Genomic DNA, 24,596 nt, shown 5'->3' on the forward strand with positions numbered 1-24,596 from the left:
TGTTCCTTTGAACACTGGAGTTGCCTTAGTCTTCCGCTTAGAAATTACCTTCTCTGGAAAGGGTAACTTTCAGCCCATATCGGTTAAAATTGGGAAGAGCACCCCATATAAATAAATAAAAAATGAGTATCTTGGGTCAATGAGTAAAACAAGTTAATGAAGAAGGTATTGAGAAGAGTTCTAATCTTTGATCTTACTATATACTTGATTTTATATTTGTATGCTGCTTTTCCAACAACAAAGGGAGCTTCCAGGAAACCTGTTTATTGAGCATTTATGCTGAATCGTTTGCAGGGAGGTTAGATGATGTGGCATCAAAGGAAGTTTCATCCCACACTTTTAAGTGCATTTCCCCATCACTTTCCTTATTTCAAAAAGTCTGATCCTTTGAGGAAGTGGCTTTTTTTCCCAATTAACTTTGACTCTGCAGCCTGAATTTGCCAGATGTAATTGAATCCTATCTGAAAATCGCAACAGTGCCCTAAGTTGAGCTCCGAGTGGCTGCCAACAGTAACAAATACACACAGCAATAACAGATAAAAACAACACTTCATCAGTCTAATGATATAAACAAACACAAGAGCATTTCAATAAGCAAAATCCAGCAATTCATTAAAAAAAGGACACAGTTCAATACAAACCCGTAATAATTCAGAAACAGTTCATTTCGGCAAATTCCAACTGTAGGTTAACTCAAGTCTGAGGGTTGCCTTCCAAAACATTTCTCTGTACTGTGAGTAGACGATCAACTAAGTTCAGTTTCTTCCAGATTTAGTTATTTCTCCAGCATGAGTGAGGAGAATTACAGACAAATGGTGCTGATTATGGAGAAAGCATTATATTATAGCCTCCCTGAAGGAGTCAGTGTATCCTGAAGATTAAATTACTACATCGTAATGTGGCCATTATTGGAGCCTCGTTCTGTAGTCGGAAAGCAAATTAGAAAAATAATGGACAGATTAATAGAAAAACAGAAAGAGGGAGAGACAGGGGGTGGTAAGGCTATCATTGTCTGCCAGCTGCAGTGCCAGTTACTGGAAATCACAAGTGGGGAAAACCACTGTTGCAGCAGTGGGTTCCCCAAAGTCATCAAGTTTGCCACTGTGAGAACAGGATGCTGGACTATAGAGATCAGGGGTCGGCAAACTAAGGCCTGGAGGCCGGATCCGGCCCAATTGCCTTCAGGATCCAGCCCGCGAAGGGTCTGTGGATCGGCGTGGCGATTCTGTCCGTTCATTTTTTTCCCTGTGCCTCCATTTTTTCCCTGCGCCATTCCCCCCCTCCTCCCTCCCTCCCTCCTCCTGGCTTCTCCCCGCCCTATGTGGAGGAGAAAGGGGGCTGGGCTGAGTGCCATTTCTTGCAGCGCCTCTCCAGAGCCAGCCAGCCCTTTTGCGCCACTCATTCCTCTGCCGCCACCACCACCAGCCTATGCCGCTCGCAAGGGCAGGCACAGGTAAGCGGTGTCCTTTTATTTTAAATTAAAATGCATCTGTGGGCACGTGTATGTGTAGTCTGGCTCGCCACAAGGTCTGAGGCACGGTGAACCGCCCCCCTGCCAAAAAAGTTTGCTGGCCCCTGATACAGATCATTGGCCTGTAGCAGCAGACTCTTCGTATGTTCTTATGGGTGGAGAGGAGTCCCTTACCAGCTTTGAACTGGCCTAGGGGTTAAATGGCATTCGGCAGGTTCGTTTTTTCCTCTTTGTTGCCGCTCTGCCTGTAAAGTGGGGGAAACAATCCTATGGGATGGTTCAGTGTCCCATTCTGCTTTTCCAGGTTGAGACCTGTGAAGGAGATGTCCCAGACTCATGAGTACTTGAGTATTGAATTTTCTGAGGAAGAGGTGTGGCTGACTTGGAGTGACCGAAACAACGATAACCATGAAAAGAGCATCCGGCAGCTCGCCCAGGAAGCACGAGCAGGCAATGCCCACGACGAGAACGTCCTGAGCTACTATAGGTAACAAGCGGGTCTCCATTGGTATTGTTTCTGCCTGGGCCTCAACCCATCCTTTTCCTCTTTAGCAATTATTGCCTGTTACCCTAAGTAGCAATCCTAAAACAGTCCTCTTAGTAGGTTGTTATTTAAACAGAACTTCAGTCACTCTGTTGTGATAATGGTACCTGTAGGCATAATTTGATTTCCCCTCTGTTGGCTGCATCATGTTGTAGTGTTAATCTTTTAGTGGGGTGGGGTAGTAGCAGTGCTTTCCCCCCCCCTGGGGGGACGCAGGGGGACGCATATCCCTAAACATTTTGTCAATCTTTGTACTTTTGTCCATTTACTGTATTTATTTTTCCTGATTTGAACTATAAAATGGTTATTTTCTTGAGTCAAAACAAGAGTGCCCCTAAACATTTTTTAAAGAAAAAAAAAACTGCTTATAATACTGCAGGATTATAACTTTTAGTAATGATCACTTTTAGTAAATGTTGCTGTTTTATTCTTTTGATGTTTGTTTCAAGCTTTTTGCATTTGTAAGTCTTTTTGTTAAACAAGAACAACTGAACTGACAGGGAACTGCCTTGGAAAAGTCTTCGACTTTACTAATTATTAATTTGCTCTCTTTTTTTTAACCTTCCGCACATGCTCATACTTATGTGATTTTTCTCTTTTCGCTCTTTGTCTCCTCTCCATCCCTGCTTTTGCCCTTTACAGATACCAGCTGAAGTTGTTTGCCCGCATGTGCATGGATAGGCAATACTTGGCCATTAAGGAAATCTCCAAGCAACTGGGTGTGGAGCTCATCTTCCTCTGCATGGCAGATGAAATGTTGCCCTTTGACCTCCGGGCTTCCTTCTGTCATCTCATGCTGCATGTGCATGTGGATAGGGATCCACAGGAGAAGGTGATGCCCGTGAAGTTTGCACGTCTGTGGACTGAGATTCCTACAGCCATCACCATCAAAGAGTAAGGAATATCTGGAGGACAAGGGAATGCATGTATGAGGGGGGACCATAGCAACTAGGACAGTGGTCTTCAACATTAGATCTCTGGTGTTGTTGGACTGCAACTCCCACCATCCCTAACCATTGGTTAAGCTGACAGGGGATGATGGGATTTGTAGTCCAGCAATATCTGGAAACCAAGATTGATTAACTCTAATCAAGAAGGTTCTAGGTCCATATCCCACCCTCTTCACTGGTCACAGTAATAATAATAGTAATAATTGTTTATTTATACCCTGCCCATCTGGCGGTATGGACAATATGGATGGCCCAGGTAGAATAACCTTCTAGGAAGTGTGTGTGCATGCCCAAATGATGTCATAAATGCAGCCACCATGTTGATTGCAGGTAACTCACAACTTATGCTTATTTAACATATGCACCCTCAGCTTTACATGCTTTGCTGAATAATAATAATAATAATTTTTAAAATGATGCAAAAATGGTGTACATAGGGGAAAATAAGAAATGGTTTGAAAATGGTGTGCATGGTAAAAAAAAGAGGGTGGGAGAGCAGGAAAAAATGGCCAGCAACCTTTGTGAGAATGTTTGGGTGTGGAAGAGGCAGTTGGAGAGAGTGCTCAAAGGAGGCCAGAGAGACTTGAGGGGTTTGCAGCAATTTTTAAAATGGGGTTTTAAATGGTTTTCTAGGGTTTTTTAAAAAAATGGTTTTCTAGTGGGGGGCAGTTCTGGATTAATGCAGGTTTGCTTATATGTGCAATGGCCAGGAACTCAACCTCCCTGTAAATTACCTGTAATTCAATGTATTCAGAAAGTCCAGAGTTTATCTGTGCTGGAGATTAGGTACCTCATTCATTCATTCATTCATTCATTCATTCAATCAATCTTCTTTTCAGCTATGATGCCAATGTGAATAGCTCAAGGGATGACAAAAAGAATAAGTTTGCCAGCACCATGGAATTTGTGGAGGACTATCTCAACAATGTCGTCAGTGAGGCAGTGCCCTTTGCTAATGAGGAGAAGAACAAGCTCACTTTTGAGGTCAGTTAATAGCAGCTTCAAAAACGTATAATCCATCTTCCCCAATGCTGCAAACTCAATTCAGATTTGGGCTCTGGTGGTGGCTGTTTTTAACAAAAGTAAAAGGCACTGGGAGATCTGGTCCATAAGGTCTTTCATGTCACGTGTAACTTGGCCCCAAGACTGAGGAAGAACTAGTTCTCACTGCTGCCACTATCGGGTCAGATTAGGAAAGTAAGTTGCCAGTGGATGGCTTTTGACACCACCAGCTCTTATTGACCTCATTGGTAGTTTGGGGCATTTTTCAAGAGCGATTTCATCTCCACTAGTTTGGTAAAACCTCTCTCTCTCTCTCTCTTTCTTTTCCCAGGTGGTCAGTCTTGCCCACAATCTCATCTACTTTGGCTTCTATAGCTTTAGTGAGCTGCTGCGCTTGACACGAACTCTTCTTGGCATCATAGACTGCGTCCAAAACCCTCAGCTGATGATGCAGGCCATGTACAATGATGATATGACTGGTATGTCTAGTGAGTCTTCATCTTATTGAGCCAAGGGCGAATGCCATCATTTAAATTAAAAATAACATCTATTTTTAAATGCTGCAGTCTAATAAAGCACTGCAAGGGTATGGTGTTAGATAGGGGTTGTTTGTCTTAGGTAGGACAGACGCTTGGTTCTCAGATGTGGCTAAACTTCAACTCCCATCATCCCTGAGCATTGCCTATGCTGCCTGGGGCTGGAGGGAGTTGGCGGTCCTACAACGTCTGAAGGGCCACAGATTCCCCATCTCTGTTTTACGAATTGCGGAAGAAGCATAATTCATTCCGTGAACCTTGATTGACCAGAAATGGTTAAAGGAAAACCCTACAATTGACCTTACACATTTCTTTTTATTTGGTTTGTACATCACATTGATTCACTTAATGCAGGCATGTCAAACCTGCGGCCCTCCAGATGTCTTGGCCTACAACTCCCATGATCCCTAGCTAGCAGGACCAGTGGTTGGGGAAGATGGGAATTGTAGTCCAAAACATCTGGAGGGCCGCAGGTTTGACATGCCTGATCTTAATGGATATGACCATGACTCGCTCTTCGTGGCCGGGGCGTAATTTGGCAAGGATCATATAATGACCTTAACAAAATATTCATACACTGGACGACAATTCAGAAGAAATAAAGATGTCGACAGAATAATGAGGGGAAATAACTTGAAATTAGCACAGAAATAAAAATGTGCTCTGCTTACCCGCCAAGGACTCAGACCAGATATTTTTCAGTTTCAACTGTCCTTTGGTTTGCGTGCGGAGATGCGTTTTCTGCTGATCTCCAGCCAAAGCTCAGCAAATAGCCATTGCAAGATGTCTATGTAAGTAGGACCAGCTTTGCCCATGATTTTTGTGGTTGCTCTTCCAGGGAAAAATGTCCGGAGGTCCATCCATGGTGTTGGCCAGATGATGTCGACTATGGTGCTGAGCAGGAAGCAGTCCATCTTTGGTCCCTCGAATATGAATGCCGTGGTAGTTCCTGAACCTGCTGATAGGGGAAGGAGCATAGAAAATGAAAACATTGTGGTGATGGAAACGAAGCTGAAAATTCTAGAGATTTTGCAGGTTAGGGCAAGTCTGAAGTTCCTGAGACCTTGTGACCATGTGACACCAGTAGTTGCTCATGATGGACCTTTTCTTAACACTGACTTGGGGCTTAAGAAGGGAAAGTGATTATGAAAGGTTGGAAAGGTGTGCAAATTGGATTGATTGATTGATTGATTATCTCTCCATACTCTCTGTTCTTCCTCAGTTCATCCTGAATGTACGCCTGGATTACAGGATCTCATATTTGCTCTCTGTCTTCAAGAAAGAATTTGTAGAGGTCTATCCCATGCAGGACAGCGGAGCGGATGGAACAGCTCCAGCCTTTGACTCTACAAGTAATCTCCTACACCTCCCTTGTCTTTTCTCCCTACTTGAACTGTGTCATGGAAACCTTTCTAACTTCATAGTGCCTTAATAGACAATACAAAAGCAGGCAGGTGTTAGACTTTTACCTGCAGATCAATGAAACCCGTAACACTGCAGATGGGGTTGGATTACAACACCCATCATGCATTACCATTGATCATGCGGACTGTGATTGATAAGAATCCAGCAACATCTGGAGAGCTAAAGATTCCCCATCTGCATTCTAAACAGGAAAGCAATGGTGGGGAACTATTATTATTATTATTATTCTTAGTATTATTATTAGCCATTTAGGGTGAATCATGCCCATCTTTCCTAAGCCTGGGTGCACTCCTAATTTTCCATTTGCAAGCCTATCTTGCATTTGGTGCTTTTTGAAATCAAGCCACAGCTGCAAATATCTTCCTTTGCATGGCAACAGAAAGGGACATCAGATTTTAAAAGTCTCAGAATCAAGCTGCAGTTGTGAAGGAGGAATCCCTATTCTTCCTCTGCAGCTTGAGGTTTTCTGGACCTGATGAGGAAATGCCTGACCTCACAGGATGCATCTGATGTCATATGAAATCAGATGATTGAAAGGTGGGCCACCTGCCTGTCAAAAGTGGTCCATGGAGTGTTGGCCACTTTTGGATCCTGCCAAAAATCAACTTTGAGACAGAGATGGATGACAGGGTCAGAAATGTGGAGCTGTTCAGTTGATTAGTTTTCCCTTCCTTTCTTATTTACATTCCCCATTACCATCTCTGAGTTGTCTCCTAATGGTGCACAGCATTGCTCACTTCCTATGCATTTCCTTTTCCTGCAGCTGCAGCAATGAACCTGGACCGGATAGGCGAGCAGGCTGAAGCCATGTTTGGGGTTGGGTAAGTTCTTGTCACTTCCAGCTTTTCTATTAGTGCTCCCAATTAACTTTTTCAAAGAGCATCTCTTTGTTCGGAGCCAAAAGTGTAGGCATAGGAGATAATTAATCACTAGGAGCTACCATAAAAATATATTTTTTTAAGATAATGCAACAAATCTGGATTTTTGCATGCAAATCATTCTTGAAACTCCAAAACCAGTGTTGGATATGATGTCCTTTTTTCAACTTGGCGGCAGGAAAACAAGCAGCATGTTAGAAGTCGATGATGAAGGAGGCCGGATGTTCCTTCGGGTGCTGATCCATTTGACCATGCACGACTACCCCCCACTTGTCTCAGGTTCCCTTCAGCTCCTCTTCAAACATTTCAGCCAGAGGCAGGAGGTCTTGCACACCTTTAAGCAGGTAACTCTCTGTGCCATGTGACTTCTGCCAGCCAGCAGGTCCTCTACATCTGCTTCCTTTCTGTGTTGTCTTACAATTCTTCCTCAATGGAACTGGCCACTTGGCTGGCGTGTGCTGCTTATCTTTGCCTCCCCTGTTGCTTCACTTTGTTTGGACCTAGCTGTAAAGGGAACAAGCATTGCCTTGGTACTGTGTGCATCAGGTGGCCCTTGATCCACTAAGGTTCCCATCCGTCTGAGATCAGTGTGGGGGCAGTGTGTGCCTCCACACATTCTTTGTTACACACAAATTTCATGATTAGAGGCATTGTAGCCATCTGAGGAACCCTTGAACAAACTGAGAGAGATACATGTCTCTCATGCTATCTTTTAACAGAGCTAGGCCGTCGTCCTGGTTCTTTTTTTTGACATCCAGCAGCATCAGCAGATGTTCTTCACGGTATCTCAATGCAGGTTCAGCTGCTGATCTCGGCTCAGGATGTTGAGAACTACAAAGTGATCAAGTCAGAGCTGGATAAACTACGCATGATGGTGGAGAAGTCTGAGCTCTGGGTGGAAAAGAAGGGCAGCTCCAAGGGAGAAGACGGACAAGAAGGAGAAAAAAAGGAGAAGAAAGAGGTAGAAAGAGGAGCGGCTCTGGGGCAGGGAGGGAGCACCTCTGCATTGCTGGTTCAAAGTCTGGGTGTGCTTTGAATGATGAATGAATGAGAATCGAAAGCCTGGGTTGAGAACGTTCCACATGTTATTTCAGCAGTAACATTTGCTTTGCCACTGAGTGATCCCTCGACAAGGAGCTTTTGCTAATCCTGGATCTCTTGTGAGTATCTATGACAAAAAGTGGATGGGAAAAGGAGAGCACTCGATTAGGAATGGGTGTGTGTGTGTGTGTGTGAAACGACACAAGGTAGTCACTTTGAATCAGGTTTGGTTTCGTTTATTACACTATAGCATAATGTGTACCTAAAAGATTAGCTTGTGTACAATATAGGCTAGCCTGGTTTTTGACTGCTATGAAGGGAGAGTAGGCTCCACAGAAAACACGGGGTGGATTTCTTCTTCATTAGCTGCTGCAAGGATGCCTGAATAGTTTTATTTATTTCCCCTCCCCAGCGACCCACAGATGAGGAGCCTGGGACCCCTGGAGAAAAAAGCAGTGAGAACTACCAGCTGGTTAAAGGGGTAAGCATTTGCACCTCACATTCCTTCTCGGGAAGTTGTGAGGAAAGAGGGGAGAACCTTGCCGTGAGCTTGTTGGAGGAAGCTTGTGATGGCAATTAATCCATACAGACACAATATGCCTTGGGCTAGGCAGCATCCCTCGATTCTGCAGCGGCATGTGAGGGCACCTCTCATTTTGCTTCTCTAGAATCAGGGGTAAGATTGCTACTACCACTAATTCATCTCCTGTTGGGCGGTGGGTTTAAAAAATTTTTTTTGTTTGTTTCAACTTGTTTTCCTTCAGATTCTAGAGCGGCTTAATAAAATGTGTGGGGTCGGTGAGCAGATGCGAAAGAAGCAGCAGCGCCTGCTGAAGAATATGGATGCCCACAAAGTGATGCTGGACCTCCTACAGATCCCCTATGAGAAGGTGAGGAGGAGGAGATGAACGAGTGGCAGTCGTGATTAGGAGAGCAGAACAACATGCTGGGCTGCTGGAGTTCTCATGGGGATAACGCTGTTCTAAATCTGTGGGGTTGTCAGTGGTGCCTTCACTGGGATAGAGTGGGGTGTGGCGAGAAGTGGGGAGCTCCAGGCTGGTGGTGTTGGTGTCCCACACAGGTGTCCCCTGATCTTGATGCCACCTCACCCCACTTCGTCATGGTCTGCTCGAATTAAGGGACATTAAAGACTTTGCAGCAGGGACCTATGTTTTATTCTCCGTGAACAGGGTGACACAAAGATGTTGGAGATCCTGAAGTTGACCCACCAGTTCCTGCAGAAGTTTTGTGCTGGCAACCAAGAAAACCAGGCCCTGCTTCATAAGCAGCTCAGCTTGTTCCTCACCACTGGGGTAAGAGAAGAAGGAGCAAGTGAAATAAAAGGGGCGGGGGACCTAAGAAATGTTGTGTACAGGCAGCATGCAAGATATAAATTCTCGTAGATCTCCTGTTTCTGTTCAGATTCAGCCAGTAAAGAATTTACAACAGAGGCTTATAGTTTCACTGCCCCACACTTGAGTTGTGAGGCCACCTCTCCATGGAGCCCAAACTATCCCAGTCTATCCCAGCCCAAACTATCCCAATCTCACAGGGTTGCTGTGAGGATGCAGTTGAAAAGCCCTGTCTAGGCCTTTCCTAAAAGCTTTGGGTGAAAAATGGGATGTTGTTTATTTTATGCTATTTCTTTACTCCAAGGAGCTCAAGGTGGGCTACATGGTTCTCTACCCCTCCCCTGTTTTTAACCCTGTGAGGTAAGTTAGCCTGAGGCTGTCACTGTCCTAATGTCCCTCAGAAAGCTTAATGGGGATATGAGCCTCGGTCTTCCCAGTCCTAATCTGACACTGAGCAGACAGAAGAAAGAAATAGACTGGAAGATAGGTACAATATGTTATAAGAAAGTACTAGAAAATACAGTAAGAATAAGGTATGAATGTAAGTGCATTCAATATTGTAAATCGGGAATTGACGGGAAGTCTGATCTGATTTAGGGTTTGTTTTCTTTTTATCTTAATGTATTGTACTTTCAATAGGTATTTATTTATTTAATCAATTTTTATTCTTTTTTTTACTATTACTATTATTTACTTATTATATGTGATTTAATTTATGGGAAGATAAAATAGTGGATGCATTCTTAGAGTAAAAGTTTGTATATGTCTTAAAGAGTACGTATGGATTTAAGTGGATAAATAAAGAAATGATACACTAAAAGAAAAAAAAAAGTAGACTGGAAGATGTTCCAAGAAGCCAACGATCAAGGCCAGATACAGGTATGAGCTACACCTGCTGAGCCTCCCGAGGCCTCACTCTCCCTTCTTCTTTCCGTCAGCTTCTGGAAGCAGAGACCATGCAGCACATCTTCCTGAACAACTACCAGCTGTGTTCCGAGATCAACGAGACGGTGCTGCAGCACTTCATCCACTGCCTGGCCACCCACGGACGCCACGTCCAGTACCTGGACTTCCTGCACACCATCATCAAGGCTGAGGGCAAGTACATCAAGAAGTGCCAGGACATGATCATGACTGAGGTGAGGCTCCATCTCTCTCTCTCTCTCTCTCCCTCCCCCCCCTCTCTGGCTGAGCGAAAAGAGGGAGGAGGTGAGGTACAGATCACGACACGAGGAGCTGATGGGAAGTCCTGGTCTAGCAGTAAGGAAATTGGGCTTTAAAGCTGGAAGGGTAAATCAGGCAGCCTCAAGTGTAGGCTTCCTTCAGGCTTTAGCTGAATCGCCTGCCCGCAGTTCTCCCGTAATTTGAGGGGGAAAGCGTCAAGCTGCATGTTTCTGGCTGGGTTAATGGAGTGCCAGGCCTGTGACACATGCAGTTGCAATCTCATAGAAGGGAAAAAAACTGATTTTGCTGGGGGGGGGGGAGAATGCCATTTTCTGGTAGGAAGGTAATAACAACAACATCAGCAGCATCTGTAACAATGCACAGGCCTGAATAGCTGCTGTCTGACTATAATGGCTTGTAAAAAAAAGAAGTAAGCAAGACGCTATGGCGACCAGCATCAATGCCAGTATCAGCCTTGGGGGGGGTTGCATGCTTGCTAGTGCAGCCCAAGTGCTGATGCAGGGACTGTCTGTAGCTGCTGCCATCACCTGCCACTTTCTGGGTGATCATTTGGGGGCCCAGGAGCTTGAGCTCCACCTCTAGCTGTAGTGTTGCCCCTACATCTCAATCTCTGAGGTGTATATGGCTTGATCCCTGTCAGGGGGACTCCCTACAGGGTGCCTCCCCCCATCATCCTGACCAGCACCTCGCTCAGCGACAGCGCTAGCAGCGGGTCAGGGGGAAGCGGAATGGAGGAGGGAAGGCTCAGCGAGGCATCAGAGCCCTGGCAACGCTCTGGGGAACAGGCGGTGCAGGGAGGGCTCAGCGAGGCTTCAGAGCCCCTGCACCACTCTGACCAACAAGTGGAGGAGGGACGGCTCAGGGAGACATCGGAGCCCAGGCACTGCCCTAACTGGCCAGGGAAAGAAGGGGCACATGCCCAAACACAGGGCGAAAGGGGCGGCGTTTTGGGGTGCCCAGGTTATTATGCTGGCCCCAAAGCCGACGGGCGCCATTGCCGGGTTCTGAGAGTGACTAGGAGGTCATGTTTTCTGCTATCTCTGCACTGTAAATACCGTGTTTCTCATATTATAAGACATGTCTTATATTTATTTTTTCCTCAAAAAACACACACTATGGCTTATTTTCAAGGGATGTCTTATTTTTTTCCTCCTCCTCCTGCCGCGGCCGGCATTGCTGCTGCGCCTATCACTATGTCTTATTTTCGGGGTATGGCTTATATTCCTTGAATGCTTAAAAATCCTGCTATGGCTTATTTTATGGGTATGTCTTAAAATATGAGAAACAGGGTAGTATGCACAATAAAGCCTTTAAAGACACAACAGACTGGAGCATCTTTACTCGGGAGTAGCCGCAACAACTCCCTGACAATCCCTATTGAGCTTTCCAGCTTGGGCTTCATTCTTCAGACTGGTGGTGAAATTATACGAGAGAGAAAAACAGAACACTTAGTCTATAAGCAATGGGGAAGAGGGACTTTCCCAACCAGGAGATGCCGTCACAGTGACTGCTGTGCTGTAAAAATGCCATCCTCTCATTGTATCTCAGGTCCTTAGAATTATATTCTCCTTTGGATGAGGCATTCCTCTTTAGCTCTACCACAGCCTGTATACAGCTAGTCAGGGGTGCAGTGGAGATGGAGAGGGGCTGAGAAGGGACTATTTCTTTGCAGAGGTTTGCCAACCTTTTGGAGCAGGGATGGGGAGCCAGTGTTCAAGGGCGGTGGGAGTTGAAGTCTTGCAACACCTAGAGAACCACAGATTAGCCACTCTCGTTTCTGGGCTGTGTTGCTTAGCCTCCTTGTCCTGTTTCCACAGCTGACCAATGCTGGGGATGACGTGGTGGTGTTTTACAACGATAAGGCCTCCCTAGCCAACATGTTGGAGATGATGACAGCAGCCCGGGACGGAGTAGAGGAGAACAGCCCCCTTATGTACCACATCTCTCTGGTGGATCTGCTGGCAGCCTGTGCTGAAGGCAAAAACGTCTACACCGAAATCAAGTGCACCTCTCTCCTCCCCTTGGAGGACGTGGTGCGAGTGGTGACTCACGAAGACTGCATCACGGAGGTGAGGGCTGGATCCGGGCAGCTGCTTGAGGTGCAGGCACTCAAAGGCTGTGGCTTTGCGGTTGTTGCTGGTTTCCAGGTTTCTGCCCTTCTAGGGAGAGTCACGATTCTAAACGAAGGGAAATCTGCTTTTCAAATGCATGTGAGATGGTTATTCCCCAGTGTGATGTGGTGGGTAGTGTCAGACACGAACCATTCCCTGCTCAGCCATGATACCCACTGGGCGACCTTATAGCCAGTCACTGTAAGAATAAGCAGCATCCTTCTGGATCAGGCCAGGGGTCCATAAAACCAGCCGCTTGCTTCCTACTGGCCTGCCAGTTGCCTCTGGGGAGCCAGCAAGCAGAGCATGAAGGCAATATTTGTCTCTTGCTATTGGTCTCCAGCAACTGCTACGCAGTGGCATAATTCCTCTGGAAGCTTCATTTGGCCATTAGGAAGTCTTCATCATGGAGTTGTAAGAATGCATCTTTGGCACCTGTTGCTCTTTGCAGCAGAGTGTTTAGATGCTGAAGTAGCCCCCTCCCTTGGCTCAAATCCCCCTTTTCCGTTTTCTTGTACAGATGTGGGTGGGGGTTCAGGGAAGCATTTGGGGGCACCAATATAAACAAACATGCTCCTATGAAGTCCAAAGGGATGAGTGTGGAGGTTTCTTGCCTTGCCTCTTCTCATTCTGCACCAGGCAGGAGCGTCTGACCCATCCCTTCTTCTCTTCCAGGTGAAGATTGCTTACGTCAACTTTGTCAACCATTGCTACGTGGACACAGAGGTGGAGATGAAGGAGATCTACACCAGCAACCACATCTGGACGCTGTTTGAGAACTTCACTCTTGACATGGCCAGGGCAAGTGTTGGTACCTAAATAGTGTTGCTGGGATAATGGGAGGAGGGAGAGAGGTTCCCACTGCCCTTTGTGATGGGACTCCAGGAAAAGGAAGTCCCTTTGCTCATAGCATAAGCCTGACGCTTCGCTGATGGCAGTTATATGAACAGCTAGTTAGCTGAAGAATTGGCGGAAGGAGGAAGTGTCACACAACACCTCATCCATCTGTAGAATTCATTGCTGAAGGTGCTTTGTTGGCCATTAGCAAAAACAGCTATTTTATTAAAACAAAAAAAATATGATGGGATTTAGTGACCACATGTGACAGATGGGTCTATTAGTGGCGCTTAGCCATAATGAAAAGGCAGGGTGGCATTAATGTAGGAATGAACAGAAAGAACCTCGGAGGGGCACTAAATATAATTTATGGAGCCCAATGTGGTTTTGATTACAGTTTTCATTTGGGGCGCTGTAAAACAAAACAATGCTCTGTATTTTCTATGTGCTCAGCTGCAAACGGATTAGCTGTAATAGCCAGCATGACTTCAGAGTTTGAAGACAGTAAACCTCTGGCTACCAAATGCCGGTGGCTGTCAGGAGGGAATAGATATCCCCGATATGCCCTGCTTCTGAACTTCCCTTTGGCTTGTGGCCAGCTGGAAGGTTGAATGCTGAGCTAGCTCTTCATTACTGTTCAGTGTGCTGGAGCGGGTATGCCGTCCTCCGAGCAGGACGCTGTTTTATTGTCCTTGTGTTTTGTGTGACGAGAAATTGCTTCCTCAAATTATACTGTGCCATTATGACTGTAGGCAATGCACATTTGTTCCTGCTTGGCAGTATGCCCCAAGGCTAGGAACTCCCATGCCAGGGCCTACTATTACAGAATACTGGTAATTCATGGTAGAGGCAAACTCTGCCCAGTTCCCTGGCTTTGGGGTTAGGGGAGGAGATGCCAGACTTTTGTCTCACAGATGCCACCTGGAGTCATCTAACTCTGGAAATATTATCTCCATGCTCTGTTTTCTGGTCCTATGAGCTATAATCCACTGCCTCAACAGTTCTGGTGGAATGGTGGCACTAAAAGCATGAGCTGAGGAGTCTCAAACTGAGAACTTGTCTCAGTCACAAACTCATTAGGTGGCCTGAAGGAGGCCACTCAGCCACATCCTCTTATCAGCAATGGGGAGGATAATAATATCGACCTACCTTATAGGGTTGTAGTTACGATTGCTAAGATAATGTTGAAGGAGTGCTTTGAAAAGTGAAGTACTGTTTTTTTCATCTCCATCTCCACAGGTGTGCAAGAAGCGTGAGAAGCGCCTGTCGGATCCCTCTTTGGAGAAGTATGTCCTCACTGTGGTGCTGGACACAATCCATGCTTTCTTCAGCTCTCCTTTCTCTGAGAACAGCACCTCACTACAGGTACAAATGGGTCGCTTCAGGTTCTCAAATCTCTTCCAGCGTAGGACCATAATTGTGAACTGGGAAGGATGTCACTGGTCCCAGTACTTCTAAGGACCAAGGTTTGCAGTATAATTCTGTGTCTGCATAGGCCAGCTGTAGCATGCCTTTCCCTTCTCTTCTGAGGGACAGATACATTCATAAGGCGAATGCTACTTTGTTGGCTAAAAAGGTATTTGAGAAGCTCAGTGTGCCCCGGTGAAGCAGAAGTAGAATATTCTCCATAGCTAAAAATTAGGATTCAGTTTGCACACTTTATATTATCATTCTTTCATTCATTCCCACTTGAATCAGGATAGCAATCAGCAATTGAGTGGATCCTCAACTCAAGTTTAGAATCGAAAAACAAAACCACTGTAAGAGGTTGATTTGATAAGCTGCTGTTCTTAGGGTAACTAGATGAGTCAGCGGGAGATCCATGATTGGGTACCTTGCTTTGTTTTTTTTTTAATGTAAATACAGCTGGTGGGAGGGGAGCAAAATCAGATCAGGTCTGTGGAGGGTCAGTAGTTGCACCCACCCGGTGGAATACCCTTCCATCAGATGTCAAGGAAATACACAGCTATCTGACTTTTAGAAGACATCTGAAGGCAGCCCTGTTTAGGGAAGTTTTTACTGTTTGATGTTTTACTGTGTTTTTAATATTCTGTTGGGAGCCACCTAGAGTGGGGTATAAATAATAATAATAATAATAATAATAATAATAATAATAATAATAATAATAATAATACCCTTTTCGCCTGCACCCTTTCCCTAATCCAATTGCCCCTCCCCTGCTTTCTGCTGCTAGCTTTGTGGGAAAAATATACTTTTTATCTTTCCCTCTGTGAGTTAAACTGCTACTTTGCAATTTTGATTTGGGAAAATGGTATGAGGGGAAAGGGTTAACCCTTTACCACAACCCCGATCTTGTTCATGCCTCCCCAGCTGCTGTTACATTCTTTTAAAAACTCCAGGATCTATGGATCACTCATAGTCTAATCTCATGGTCCCCTTGTCTCATTGTATCCAAACAGAAGCTGATACAGCAGTGTAAGGTAAGCAATGTGCTGAAAGTGCCCCTTAAATGCCTCACCTCTCTTGCAGACCCACCAGACTATTGTGGTGCAGCTCCTCCAGTCTACCATGCGGCTCTTGGAGTGTCCTTGGCTGCAGCAGCAACACAAGGGCTCAGTGGAAGCTTGCATCCGCACACTGGCTATGGTTGGTAAGGAACTGTCTTGGGCTGACTGAGTCAGGGGGACTGTCTGGGCTTTGTCCCCTGAGGTCAACATGAGGAAAGCAGACCTACATCCTTCAGTGGTCTGATTTGGATGGACTTCAGATCTTCTCTCCCTGCAGTTATTTAGGCACCTGAGATTTTGCATGGCTGAAATTCCTACCAGAGGTGGCCAACTGTGGTCTCCAACATGGGGTCTACTAGTTCTTGGCATGGGTGATCTGCCAGAACCAGGGCTGTGGGTTCCCTGGGTGTACCTTGGAGCGCCTTCCTTGTTTGTAAGCCTTCTCTCCTTTCAGCCAAGAGCCGCTCCATTGCGTTACCCATGGACCTTGATGCCCACGTCAGCTCCCTGCTGAACAGCGCCTCCATCAGCAATGCACAGAGGAATGCCGCCAGCTACAAGACAGCCTCACGCACTTTCCCCCGGGTCTCGGCAACAACCAACCAGTGGGACTATAAAAACATCATTGAGAAGCTGCAGGTAGGGACTGGGAAGAGGTCTTGTTTGGAAGGTATCCACGGTGTGCTTCTCCTCAAGGAAGGGCTTCTCTTCTGTCAGAAATAAAAATCTGAACGCCACTCTGAGGAAACTCCCAATTCTGTGTGCCCAAAAGTTGTCAGCCTTTCTGAAGCCTGCATAAATGGCAGCTCTGATCTGTCGTATACTTGATATCCTACTCTATGTGATGGGCCAATGGCCGTAATAAATATCATTCATTCATTCATTTGACGATATCCTACTCTCTGGCTGTGCCCACACATTTTCAGGTTTATCTTTGCAGGCTTCAGAACTAGAAACTTGCGTCTTCCCTTTTCTATGAAAGCCAAGATATTCAGGATCCTGAATTCTGCACTCAGTAACAAATGTCACGCTGCTGTAGCATAATCTCATCTAGCTTTTGCCCTGACGACACTGTGCTTTTCCAGGACATCATCAATTCTTTGGAGGAGCGCTTGAAGCCCTTGGTAGAAGCTGAACTTTCAGTCCTGGTGGACGTCTTGCACCGCCCAGAACTGCTTTTCATGGAAGGCACGGAAGCCTACCAGCGTTGCGAAAGTGGCGGTTTCCTTTGCAAGTAAGTGGGTCCTGGAAGACGGATTCTGGAGAGTGATCTGGGACAGGGGGGTGGTGACATGGAGGTTAGGGTAGCACACAAGTGGGGCTTTTACCGGTATGCTCACACTGCTTCAACCTCCCTGCTGCCCCCCCCAAATCTTGGTACTGCTATCTTGGTGATGCTGCTGAGAGGCCAGGTCTGCAACACTGCCCTGCCCTGCTGGCTCCTCCTGGGAGCGGGTGGTGCTGTGGTCTAAACCACTAAACCTCTTGGGCTTGCTGATCGGAAGGTCGGCGGTTCGAATCCCTGCGATGGAGTGAGCTTCCGTTGTTCTGTCCCAGCTCCTGCCAACCAAGCAATTTGAAAGCATGCCAGTGCAAGTAGATAAATAAGGCACTGCTGCGGTGAGAAGGTAAATGGCATTTCCGTGCACTCTGGTTTCCATCACGGTGTTCCGTTGCGCCATAAGCAGTTTAGTCATGCTGGCCACATGAGCCAGGAAAGCTGTCTGTGGACAAACGCTGGCTCTCTCAGCCTGAAAGCGAGATGAGTGCCACAACCCCAGAGTCGCCTTTGACTGGACTTAACCGCCAAGGAGTCCTTTACCTTTTTTTTTACTTTTTACTCCTGGAAGGAGAAGATTAAAAGTGCTGGTATGAAAGAATTAAAGGCTTTGAGACTGGGTTGGCAAGACTGATGTGGCCTGTGGACTTGTCCAGTTAGGAACAGGGTCCTTGGTATTTTGTAACATTCCTTGTGGGTGGGTGTGCATACGGGTAGTGGAAATGAGAGGAATTCTTCTTGTGTTGCTAGATTGGTCCAGCACACCAAAGACCTGATGGAAAGTGAGGAGAAGCTTTGCATTAAGGTGCTGAGGACCCTGCAGCAGATGCTGATGAAGAGGAACAAATACGGAGAGAGGGTGAGTGGCTGAGGAGGTTTGGGCTCACATATAAGGTACCTCCACAACAAACTCACTTTTTCTGTCTGTTTTCCCTGGTAGGCTCTCTGGGTAAAGAGCCAGGCCTGTTTTACCGCTTTCTGAGAGGATCCCCCTTCTTGGCATTGCATCTCTTAACTGCACAAAAACTATCTAGTCACTGCCCTTTCACAGAGTTTAACTCATTCACTGAGAGCCTGAATGAAATGAGTCATTAATATTAAAGACTTAGGAGGAGTTCTGCTGGCTCAGACCAAAGGTCTGTCTATGTAGTCCAGCATCTTGTTCCTTACAGTGGTCAGCTTTCTTCCATAATCCTCCATGGATCCTCTTTGGAGGACCTGCTCCAGGTGCCTCCACTAAATGAAGTAATGGAGTAATTCTCAGGGAGAGGGCCTTTTTGGTAGTGGCACCACTGTTATGGATCAGTTTTTCAAATGAGATTGCCTGGCATCATCTTTGTTAACTTTTGAGTGCCAGGTGGATACCTTTCTATTTACCTAAGCCTCCTAAACAAGTTATGTAGTTTGGGCCTCTCAGTTTTTTAATCCATGTTTTTAATCTTGGAGGGTGTTGTTTGTTCTGTTTATTTAAAATATTTGTTTAATTTTGACTTTGTGCTTTATATTCCTTCCTTCCTTCCTTCCTTCCTTCCTTCCTTCCTTCCTTCCTTCCTTCCTTCCTTCCTTCCTTTTTTTTTTTAGTAAACCACCCAGAAAACTTTGTGTTATGGTTTGAAATACAAATACAAAAGATAATGATGATCATGATGAGCAGTTCCTCCCACTTCTTTCTCATGCAGGGCAACACATTGAGGAAAATGCTTTTGTCTAATTATCTGCAAACTAAGAGGTCTGGCTCCAAAGGGGAGATTGTTGACCCTTCTGGAACTGGTAAGCGGTCTGCAGTTCTGGCTTTCATCTTCCTCATTCTTGTGTCATTTTCTCCCCATCCCTTCTCTGGATCCCTTAAATTCATCTTCTGCCACTCAGGTGTGCAGGACACAGATATAGGATGGGCTTTTCAAATGTTCTTGAAGGTGCACATGTTGGTTGCATCCAGCTTTCTGTGAGCCCAGACTCCTGGTCCATCTAGCTCAGGGTTTCCTGGTGCAGACTAGCAGTGGCCCTCTCTCATGGTTTCAGCGCTGCCATGGCTTGGATCTGGTACTTTCTATGTGCAGGAGATATGCTCTGTCACTGAGCCTTGGACCTTACCTTCTGCTCTTCAAAGCTATCACTGTGAACCAGGGGGCTGTTTATTATCCCTGGCCAAGCAGAGAGGAAACTGATGGATAGAGGAGCCAAGGTAGCAAAGACTATTTGCAAATACAAATTCTTCACCATCACCAGCTACTTAAGCTGATATGTAGCCCTTAATACAGTTTAATCGCATCAGTGGTTTTTGCATCTTTTTCTGCTTGATTGGGCCAAAGTCACATAAACCGCCCAAGGGTAGTAATTAAATGGAGCACCGTATTTTTCCATGTCTGAGGGTGACACATTAACTATTGGATTAGCCTTCCTCTCTGTATTAGTTAGGTTATGATTTTTAAGCTGTTCGGCCGCCTCCATCCCCCTCTTCCCCTAATGTTTTTTTTTTGCCTACAGGCCAAGATCAGGATTGGTCAGTCATTGCTGCCATTCAGTGTCGGCTGGACAGAGAAGGGGCCACCAAGCTGGTGTCTGATCTCATCATGAACACCAAGAATGAGAAGATTTTTCAGGAAAGCATCCGCCTGGCCATACGGCTGTTGGACGGGGGCAACACAGAGATACAGGTTTGTGTCTGCAACGGCTTCCACTTAAGTTCAGAAAACTACCCAAGTGCTCACTTTTTGCCTAGTGTAAATTCGGTTTAACTTCTAATGCCATACTGTGACTGTGGGGTACATAGGCAGGGACAGAGCTACCAAATTTGACTGTCCCATGGTATAATGTGATCCTGCGGCAACGACTTTGGGTGCCCTAGCAAGCGAGCACAAAACATGTTTGGTGGAATTAACCCTTTAAAAGTATTACATCAGTTGGTTGACTATATAATTGGAAGAAGGAAGTTGTAAGACATCCAGCCAGATTTCTTTAAAATCATACCCATGAGATGCCTAACTGTAGTACAGTGGTACCTCTACTTATGGATGCGATCCGTTCCGGGGTGCTGTTTGCGCCCCAAAAAGTCCGTAAGTAGAATGTCACTACTGTGCGTGCGCGAAGCCTGCAGATCACTTCTGTGCATGTGCTTGCGGCGAACCTGAAAGTAAACACTTTGCCGCGTTCATAACCTAAAAGTTACGTAACTAGAGGTATGACTGTAATAGATTTTCTTAAACAACTTTTGCTCCCTCTACTGGGCATCTTTAAAATAGCATGTTGTGACAACATTTGACTTTACCATTAACATTCCTTTATTTTAGAAACCTGATCTGGGCATAACTAACTTTGAAATGCACATATCCAACTTTGTTCTAATTTAAGCTTTCCTAAAAGTTTTTTTAAAAGCCAATGGGAGTATAATTTTCCTCCACTATACAGTGGTACCTTGGGTTACAGATGCTTCAGCTTACAAACGCTTTAGGTTACAAACTCCGCTAACCCAGAAATAGTACCTCGGGTTAAGAACTTTGCTTCAGGATGAGAACAGAAATCGTGCTCCAGCGGCGCGGCGGCAGCAGGAGGCCCCATTAGCTAAAGTGGTACCTCAGGTTAAGAACAGTTTCAGGTTAAGAACAGACCTCCAGAACGAATTAAGTTCTCAATGCAAGGTACCACTGTATCATGAATCATAAATCTTGTAAGATTTTAACTTCCCTACCTCTGGGGGAAATTGTTGATGAAGCGTGATGTCATATTATAAATCTGATGGTGCAGACCAAACCACGGACTTCCTCTGCTGGGTATCCTTCCTTTCATTGTGGTCATTACTTTTTTCCTTCTTGATACAATCTGGAAAATGTTAATTTAGTATGAGTCTGGCTTGTGGAAATCTGCAGGATAGGAATTTTGTGTTGTGACCATCAGATCCCAATTGTAATGTGACACCTGAGCTGCCTGTCAGAAGACCTTGTGATTGCTAAAGGTAATCCAGATGGCCTTGGAAGAAATGGTCGGTCCTAGCAGGATAAGAAATTATCAGGAGCCCCGCTGGATCAGGCCAAAGACCCATTAATCCAACACCCTGCTCTTTTGCAACCATTTCCCAAATGCTTATGGGAAGCCTGCAAGGAGGACTGTGTGTCTAACCGCTGTCCCTGTTCCCCCCACCCTTTCTGAAGAAATCATTCTATAACTTGATGACGGGTGACAAGAAGTCAGAAAAGTTCTTTAAAGTGCTGCATGACCGGATGAAGAAAGCTCAGCAGGAAGTCAAGTCTACAGTGACTGTGAACATGAGTGATATTGGCAACAAACCTTGTGAGGACAAAGACTCCCCGGACCATACCAGCAAAGGTACGTGGAAAGTAGGGATTTTTTTTCTGGGCTCAACAGAGCTTGCCTAGGAGAGCAACCAATGCTCTTGGCGAGAATCACTGGAATTGGCTCAGCCACATCTCTCCCAACCCTTGGATTCCCAAATGAAGAATCGTAACTCCCTCTTGAAGAATGTGGGGTCTGTGACTTGTGGGTCACATGTAACCCTCAACCTCATGTGGATGACGAGGAGAGAGACAGAGAGATAGAAGTGCCCCAACCACTTTTTACTCTACCCTGCTCCCCCACACGCTGACTTTGGCCCTGCCCATCACCAGCAAGAATTCCCCCATAGATTACCCATGAAGGAAAGCAACCCTCCATGGGAAAATAAAGGTTCCTTGCACTGATGGGTGCTATTTTTTTTATCTCCATCAATCTTTAAGCCAGCTCCCTTAGCGTTCTGCAAGTGGTTAACTTGGTCATTAATAAACCAAAGCTCCAGGAGACACCCAGCTTAGATGAAAGGCTGTCTGTCACCCAGGCTGGCAATGACTGTATTAGGGAGACACCTAATTACTGGGGGCAGGGATCCTTGGTGTGTGTCACTGTTGCCAGCCTAAACCACTTGGTATTTCAGCTTCCTGGTAGAAGCCATGCTCCAGGATAGCAAGTGGGTGAGCCTTCTGTCAGTAGATTACAAAGTCTTCAGTGGCCGAGTCTTCCAGAGTGTCAAAAAGGGGACATCACTTGAGCTGCTGGGTGATGCTTACAGGAAGGGAGAGGCTCAGTGGAACAAAGGGGGATGCCTGCTGGGGGTCCTTTTTCTGAAAAGTCAGACAGACTGGCTTTAGGCCTTCCAGACAGGTTGCCCACAGCTCATATGCTAAGTGTTGATTTCCTTGCAGAACGGGTCACATCTTTCATGCTGCCCAGCGCCCCATCCCGTTATCCGATGGGGGTAGGGCTCCGGACCGGCCACGATGCAAGGGATAGAAGCCAGAGCAATGAAATGGGTGTGTCCGTCTTGATCATGGAGCCAATTCTTCGCTTCCTGCAGCTGCTGTGTGAGAATCACAACCGGGATCTCCAGGTGGGCATCCTGCACTGAAATGGGTCCCTTCTGCAGCATGTCTCATATCCAAGTGATGTCTGCTGTTGAAAAGCTGCCCGCCGCTGAGATGCCTCTTAAACTCTGCTCTTGGTTTCACAGAACTTCCTCCGCTGTCAGAACAATAAAACCAACTACAATCTGGTGTGTGAAACCCTGCAGTTTCTGGATATTATGTGTGGTAGTACCACAGGACGGCTAGGCTTGTTGGGCCTCTACATCAATGAATACAACGTCGCCCTCATCACCCAGACTCTGGAGACACTGACAGAATATTGCCAGGGACCCTGTCATGAGAACCAGGTAACCCCAACCCCTGACCTGTGGATAAAAGCACATTGCTTCATCATCCAGTGAAATTGTGAGTTCGGTTTGGTTCACACACACAGAATAGGGAGATAGAGCATCAATTTTTACAGCCATGTCTCAGCATTTGAATAGGAGCAGAGATTTGGAGTCTGCTGTGAGCCAGTTGAGTAACTCCCATGTATTAACCCACAGAGCTGCATTGTGACCCATGAATCAAACGGCATAGACATCATCACAGCCCTGATCCTCAATGACATCAGCCCCCTCTGCAAGTACCGAATGGACTTGGTTCTTCAACTAAAGGTAGATGGCTTGGCTGGAAATGTGGTGATGGGACAGGGAGAGATGGGATGGCAAGAGATGCTTAGTTTTTGGGGTTGACTTCCTGCATGCAATTATGTCATGGTTAGACTAGAAAGTATTTGAATGTGATAATTCTAGCTCTTTGCGCCAAGATAGGGCTTTGCATGCACCAAGCTTCTTCTTCCACTTCCTGCCTCTCAAATACTGCTCACCCAATCATAGTGTGTGTTGGTTCCTCCTTGCTCTCCCTCATCCCTTTGGAATCCTGACTTCTCTTGTAGCTTTCATGGAGGATTGATCCTCTGCAGAGTGAGTGCGCTCTGGATACATGGTGTGCTGAAACCATCTATCTTTACTGCAGTAGCTTTTTTTTGTTGGTTTTAGGACAATGCCTCCAAGCTTTTGCTGGCCCTGATGGAGAGCAGGCATGACAGTGAGAATGCTGAGCGGATTCTCATCAGCCTCCGGCCTCAGGAATTGGTAAGAAGGTTGAGGGGGTTGGGATTGCTCTGTCTGGAACTTTCTTGCTTTTGAGAGATCTGTTGCACTTCAAATCGTTATTGAAAGCAAGGGGATAAATGGACCTGGAATTGTATGGAGCGAGTGGAGACCCACTGGGATATAAGGCATCCATCCCTTAAACAGCTTCTCATCCTCCTCTTTATCAGCTTTGCAGTTCCCTCTTGGCAGAGCCTTGTAAAAGTCTATCCTGTTTTACTTTCACGAGAGTGGAATCCATTTGCTCCCAAGCAACTGGTCTCAGTCTGCACCATGTTAGATGGGTACTGTCTTTGAGCATTCTTCAGACAATATGCCAGCTATCTCACTCCTTGGCACATTCAGCAGAGAGACCAAGGTTATAGATTATAGCAGGGGTGTGGAACATTTTTCAGCCTGAAGACTGCACTTCCTTGTTGGCCAACATTCTGGGAGCTGCAGGCCAATGGTGGGTAGAGTTTGAGGCAGGAATAGGCAGAGCAATGGATGGGACTCCGCAAAAGCCAAAGGTTTTTGTACCCACTTATCTCCCTCTTCCAACGAGACAAGCCGCACACTCTGTCCCAGTTCCAAGAACACATTCCAGCCAGGCAAAAGCACTCAAGGAGGGCGTGAAACAGGGTCTGTGAGGGACATGGAATGGGAACAGGGGAAGTGACTTGAGGAGAGCGGACATGGCCTCGGAAGATCCCTCAGGCCCAGTAAATAGGCCTGGGGGGGGGTCTCCATCAGCTGACAAGCCTGAGGTTTGCCCAGGGACTAGAATACAGTAGGCTCAAAGTTGAGAGAACTAACTGGTCAGTTGATGAGCATTTGCCCTTTAGTTTCAATACCACTTGGAAACATTTGCAAAGACTAGAATGGAATAAGGGGTTGGTGAGGTGGGTTGGAATTTGCGGACTCTAGGATGGGGCAGCTATGTGGGAGGGGAAAAGACTCAGGGCGTTATTTTCAACCCTTCTGGATTCTGAGATTTTTAGTCTGTTTCTCTACAAGAGCTAGTAACAGGAAG

At 46.0% G+C, this 24,596-nt stretch overlaps 1 protein-coding gene across 1 annotated transcript in view; it reads left to right on the forward strand.

Annotated features, from left to right (window-relative positions):
* ITPR3 (inositol 1,4,5-trisphosphate receptor type 3) overlaps positions 1-24,596 on the forward strand; it is a 103,698-nt gene that overhangs the window by 60,409 nt on the left and 18,693 nt on the right. Inside the window, exons 18-44 of the mRNA XM_035124051.3 lie at positions 1,776-1,958; positions 2,658-2,909; positions 3,805-3,949; positions 4,299-4,446; positions 5,342-5,538; positions 5,726-5,855; positions 6,692-6,749; positions 6,985-7,150; positions 7,603-7,767; positions 8,260-8,328; positions 8,612-8,737; positions 9,038-9,160; positions 10,138-10,338; positions 12,202-12,453; positions 13,171-13,296; positions 14,572-14,697; positions 15,823-15,943; positions 16,255-16,439; positions 16,886-17,034; positions 17,830-17,938; positions 18,759-18,849; positions 19,567-19,736; positions 21,228-21,402; positions 22,272-22,456; positions 22,577-22,777; positions 22,976-23,086; positions 23,471-23,566. Of these exons, the coding sequence (XP_034979942.3) occupies positions 1,776-1,958; positions 2,658-2,909; positions 3,805-3,949; positions 4,299-4,446; positions 5,342-5,538; positions 5,726-5,855; positions 6,692-6,749; positions 6,985-7,150; positions 7,603-7,767; positions 8,260-8,328; positions 8,612-8,737; positions 9,038-9,160; positions 10,138-10,338; positions 12,202-12,453; positions 13,171-13,296; positions 14,572-14,697; positions 15,823-15,943; positions 16,255-16,439; positions 16,886-17,034; positions 17,830-17,938; positions 18,759-18,849; positions 19,567-19,736; positions 21,228-21,402; positions 22,272-22,456; positions 22,577-22,777; positions 22,976-23,086; positions 23,471-23,566 (4,060 nt within the window). The remainder of the gene's footprint in view (positions 1-1,775; positions 1,959-2,657; positions 2,910-3,804; positions 3,950-4,298; positions 4,447-5,341; positions 5,539-5,725; positions 5,856-6,691; positions 6,750-6,984; positions 7,151-7,602; positions 7,768-8,259; positions 8,329-8,611; positions 8,738-9,037; positions 9,161-10,137; positions 10,339-12,201; positions 12,454-13,170; positions 13,297-14,571; positions 14,698-15,822; positions 15,944-16,254; positions 16,440-16,885; positions 17,035-17,829; positions 17,939-18,758; positions 18,850-19,566; positions 19,737-21,227; positions 21,403-22,271; positions 22,457-22,576; positions 22,778-22,975; positions 23,087-23,470; positions 23,567-24,596) is intronic.

This window comes from Zootoca vivipara, chromosome 7 (genome assembly GCF_965207765.1).
Source record: "Zootoca vivipara chromosome 7, rZooViv2.hap1.1, whole genome shotgun sequence".
Lineage (NCBI taxonomy): Eukaryota > Metazoa > Chordata > Lepidosauria > Squamata > Lacertidae > Zootoca > Zootoca vivipara.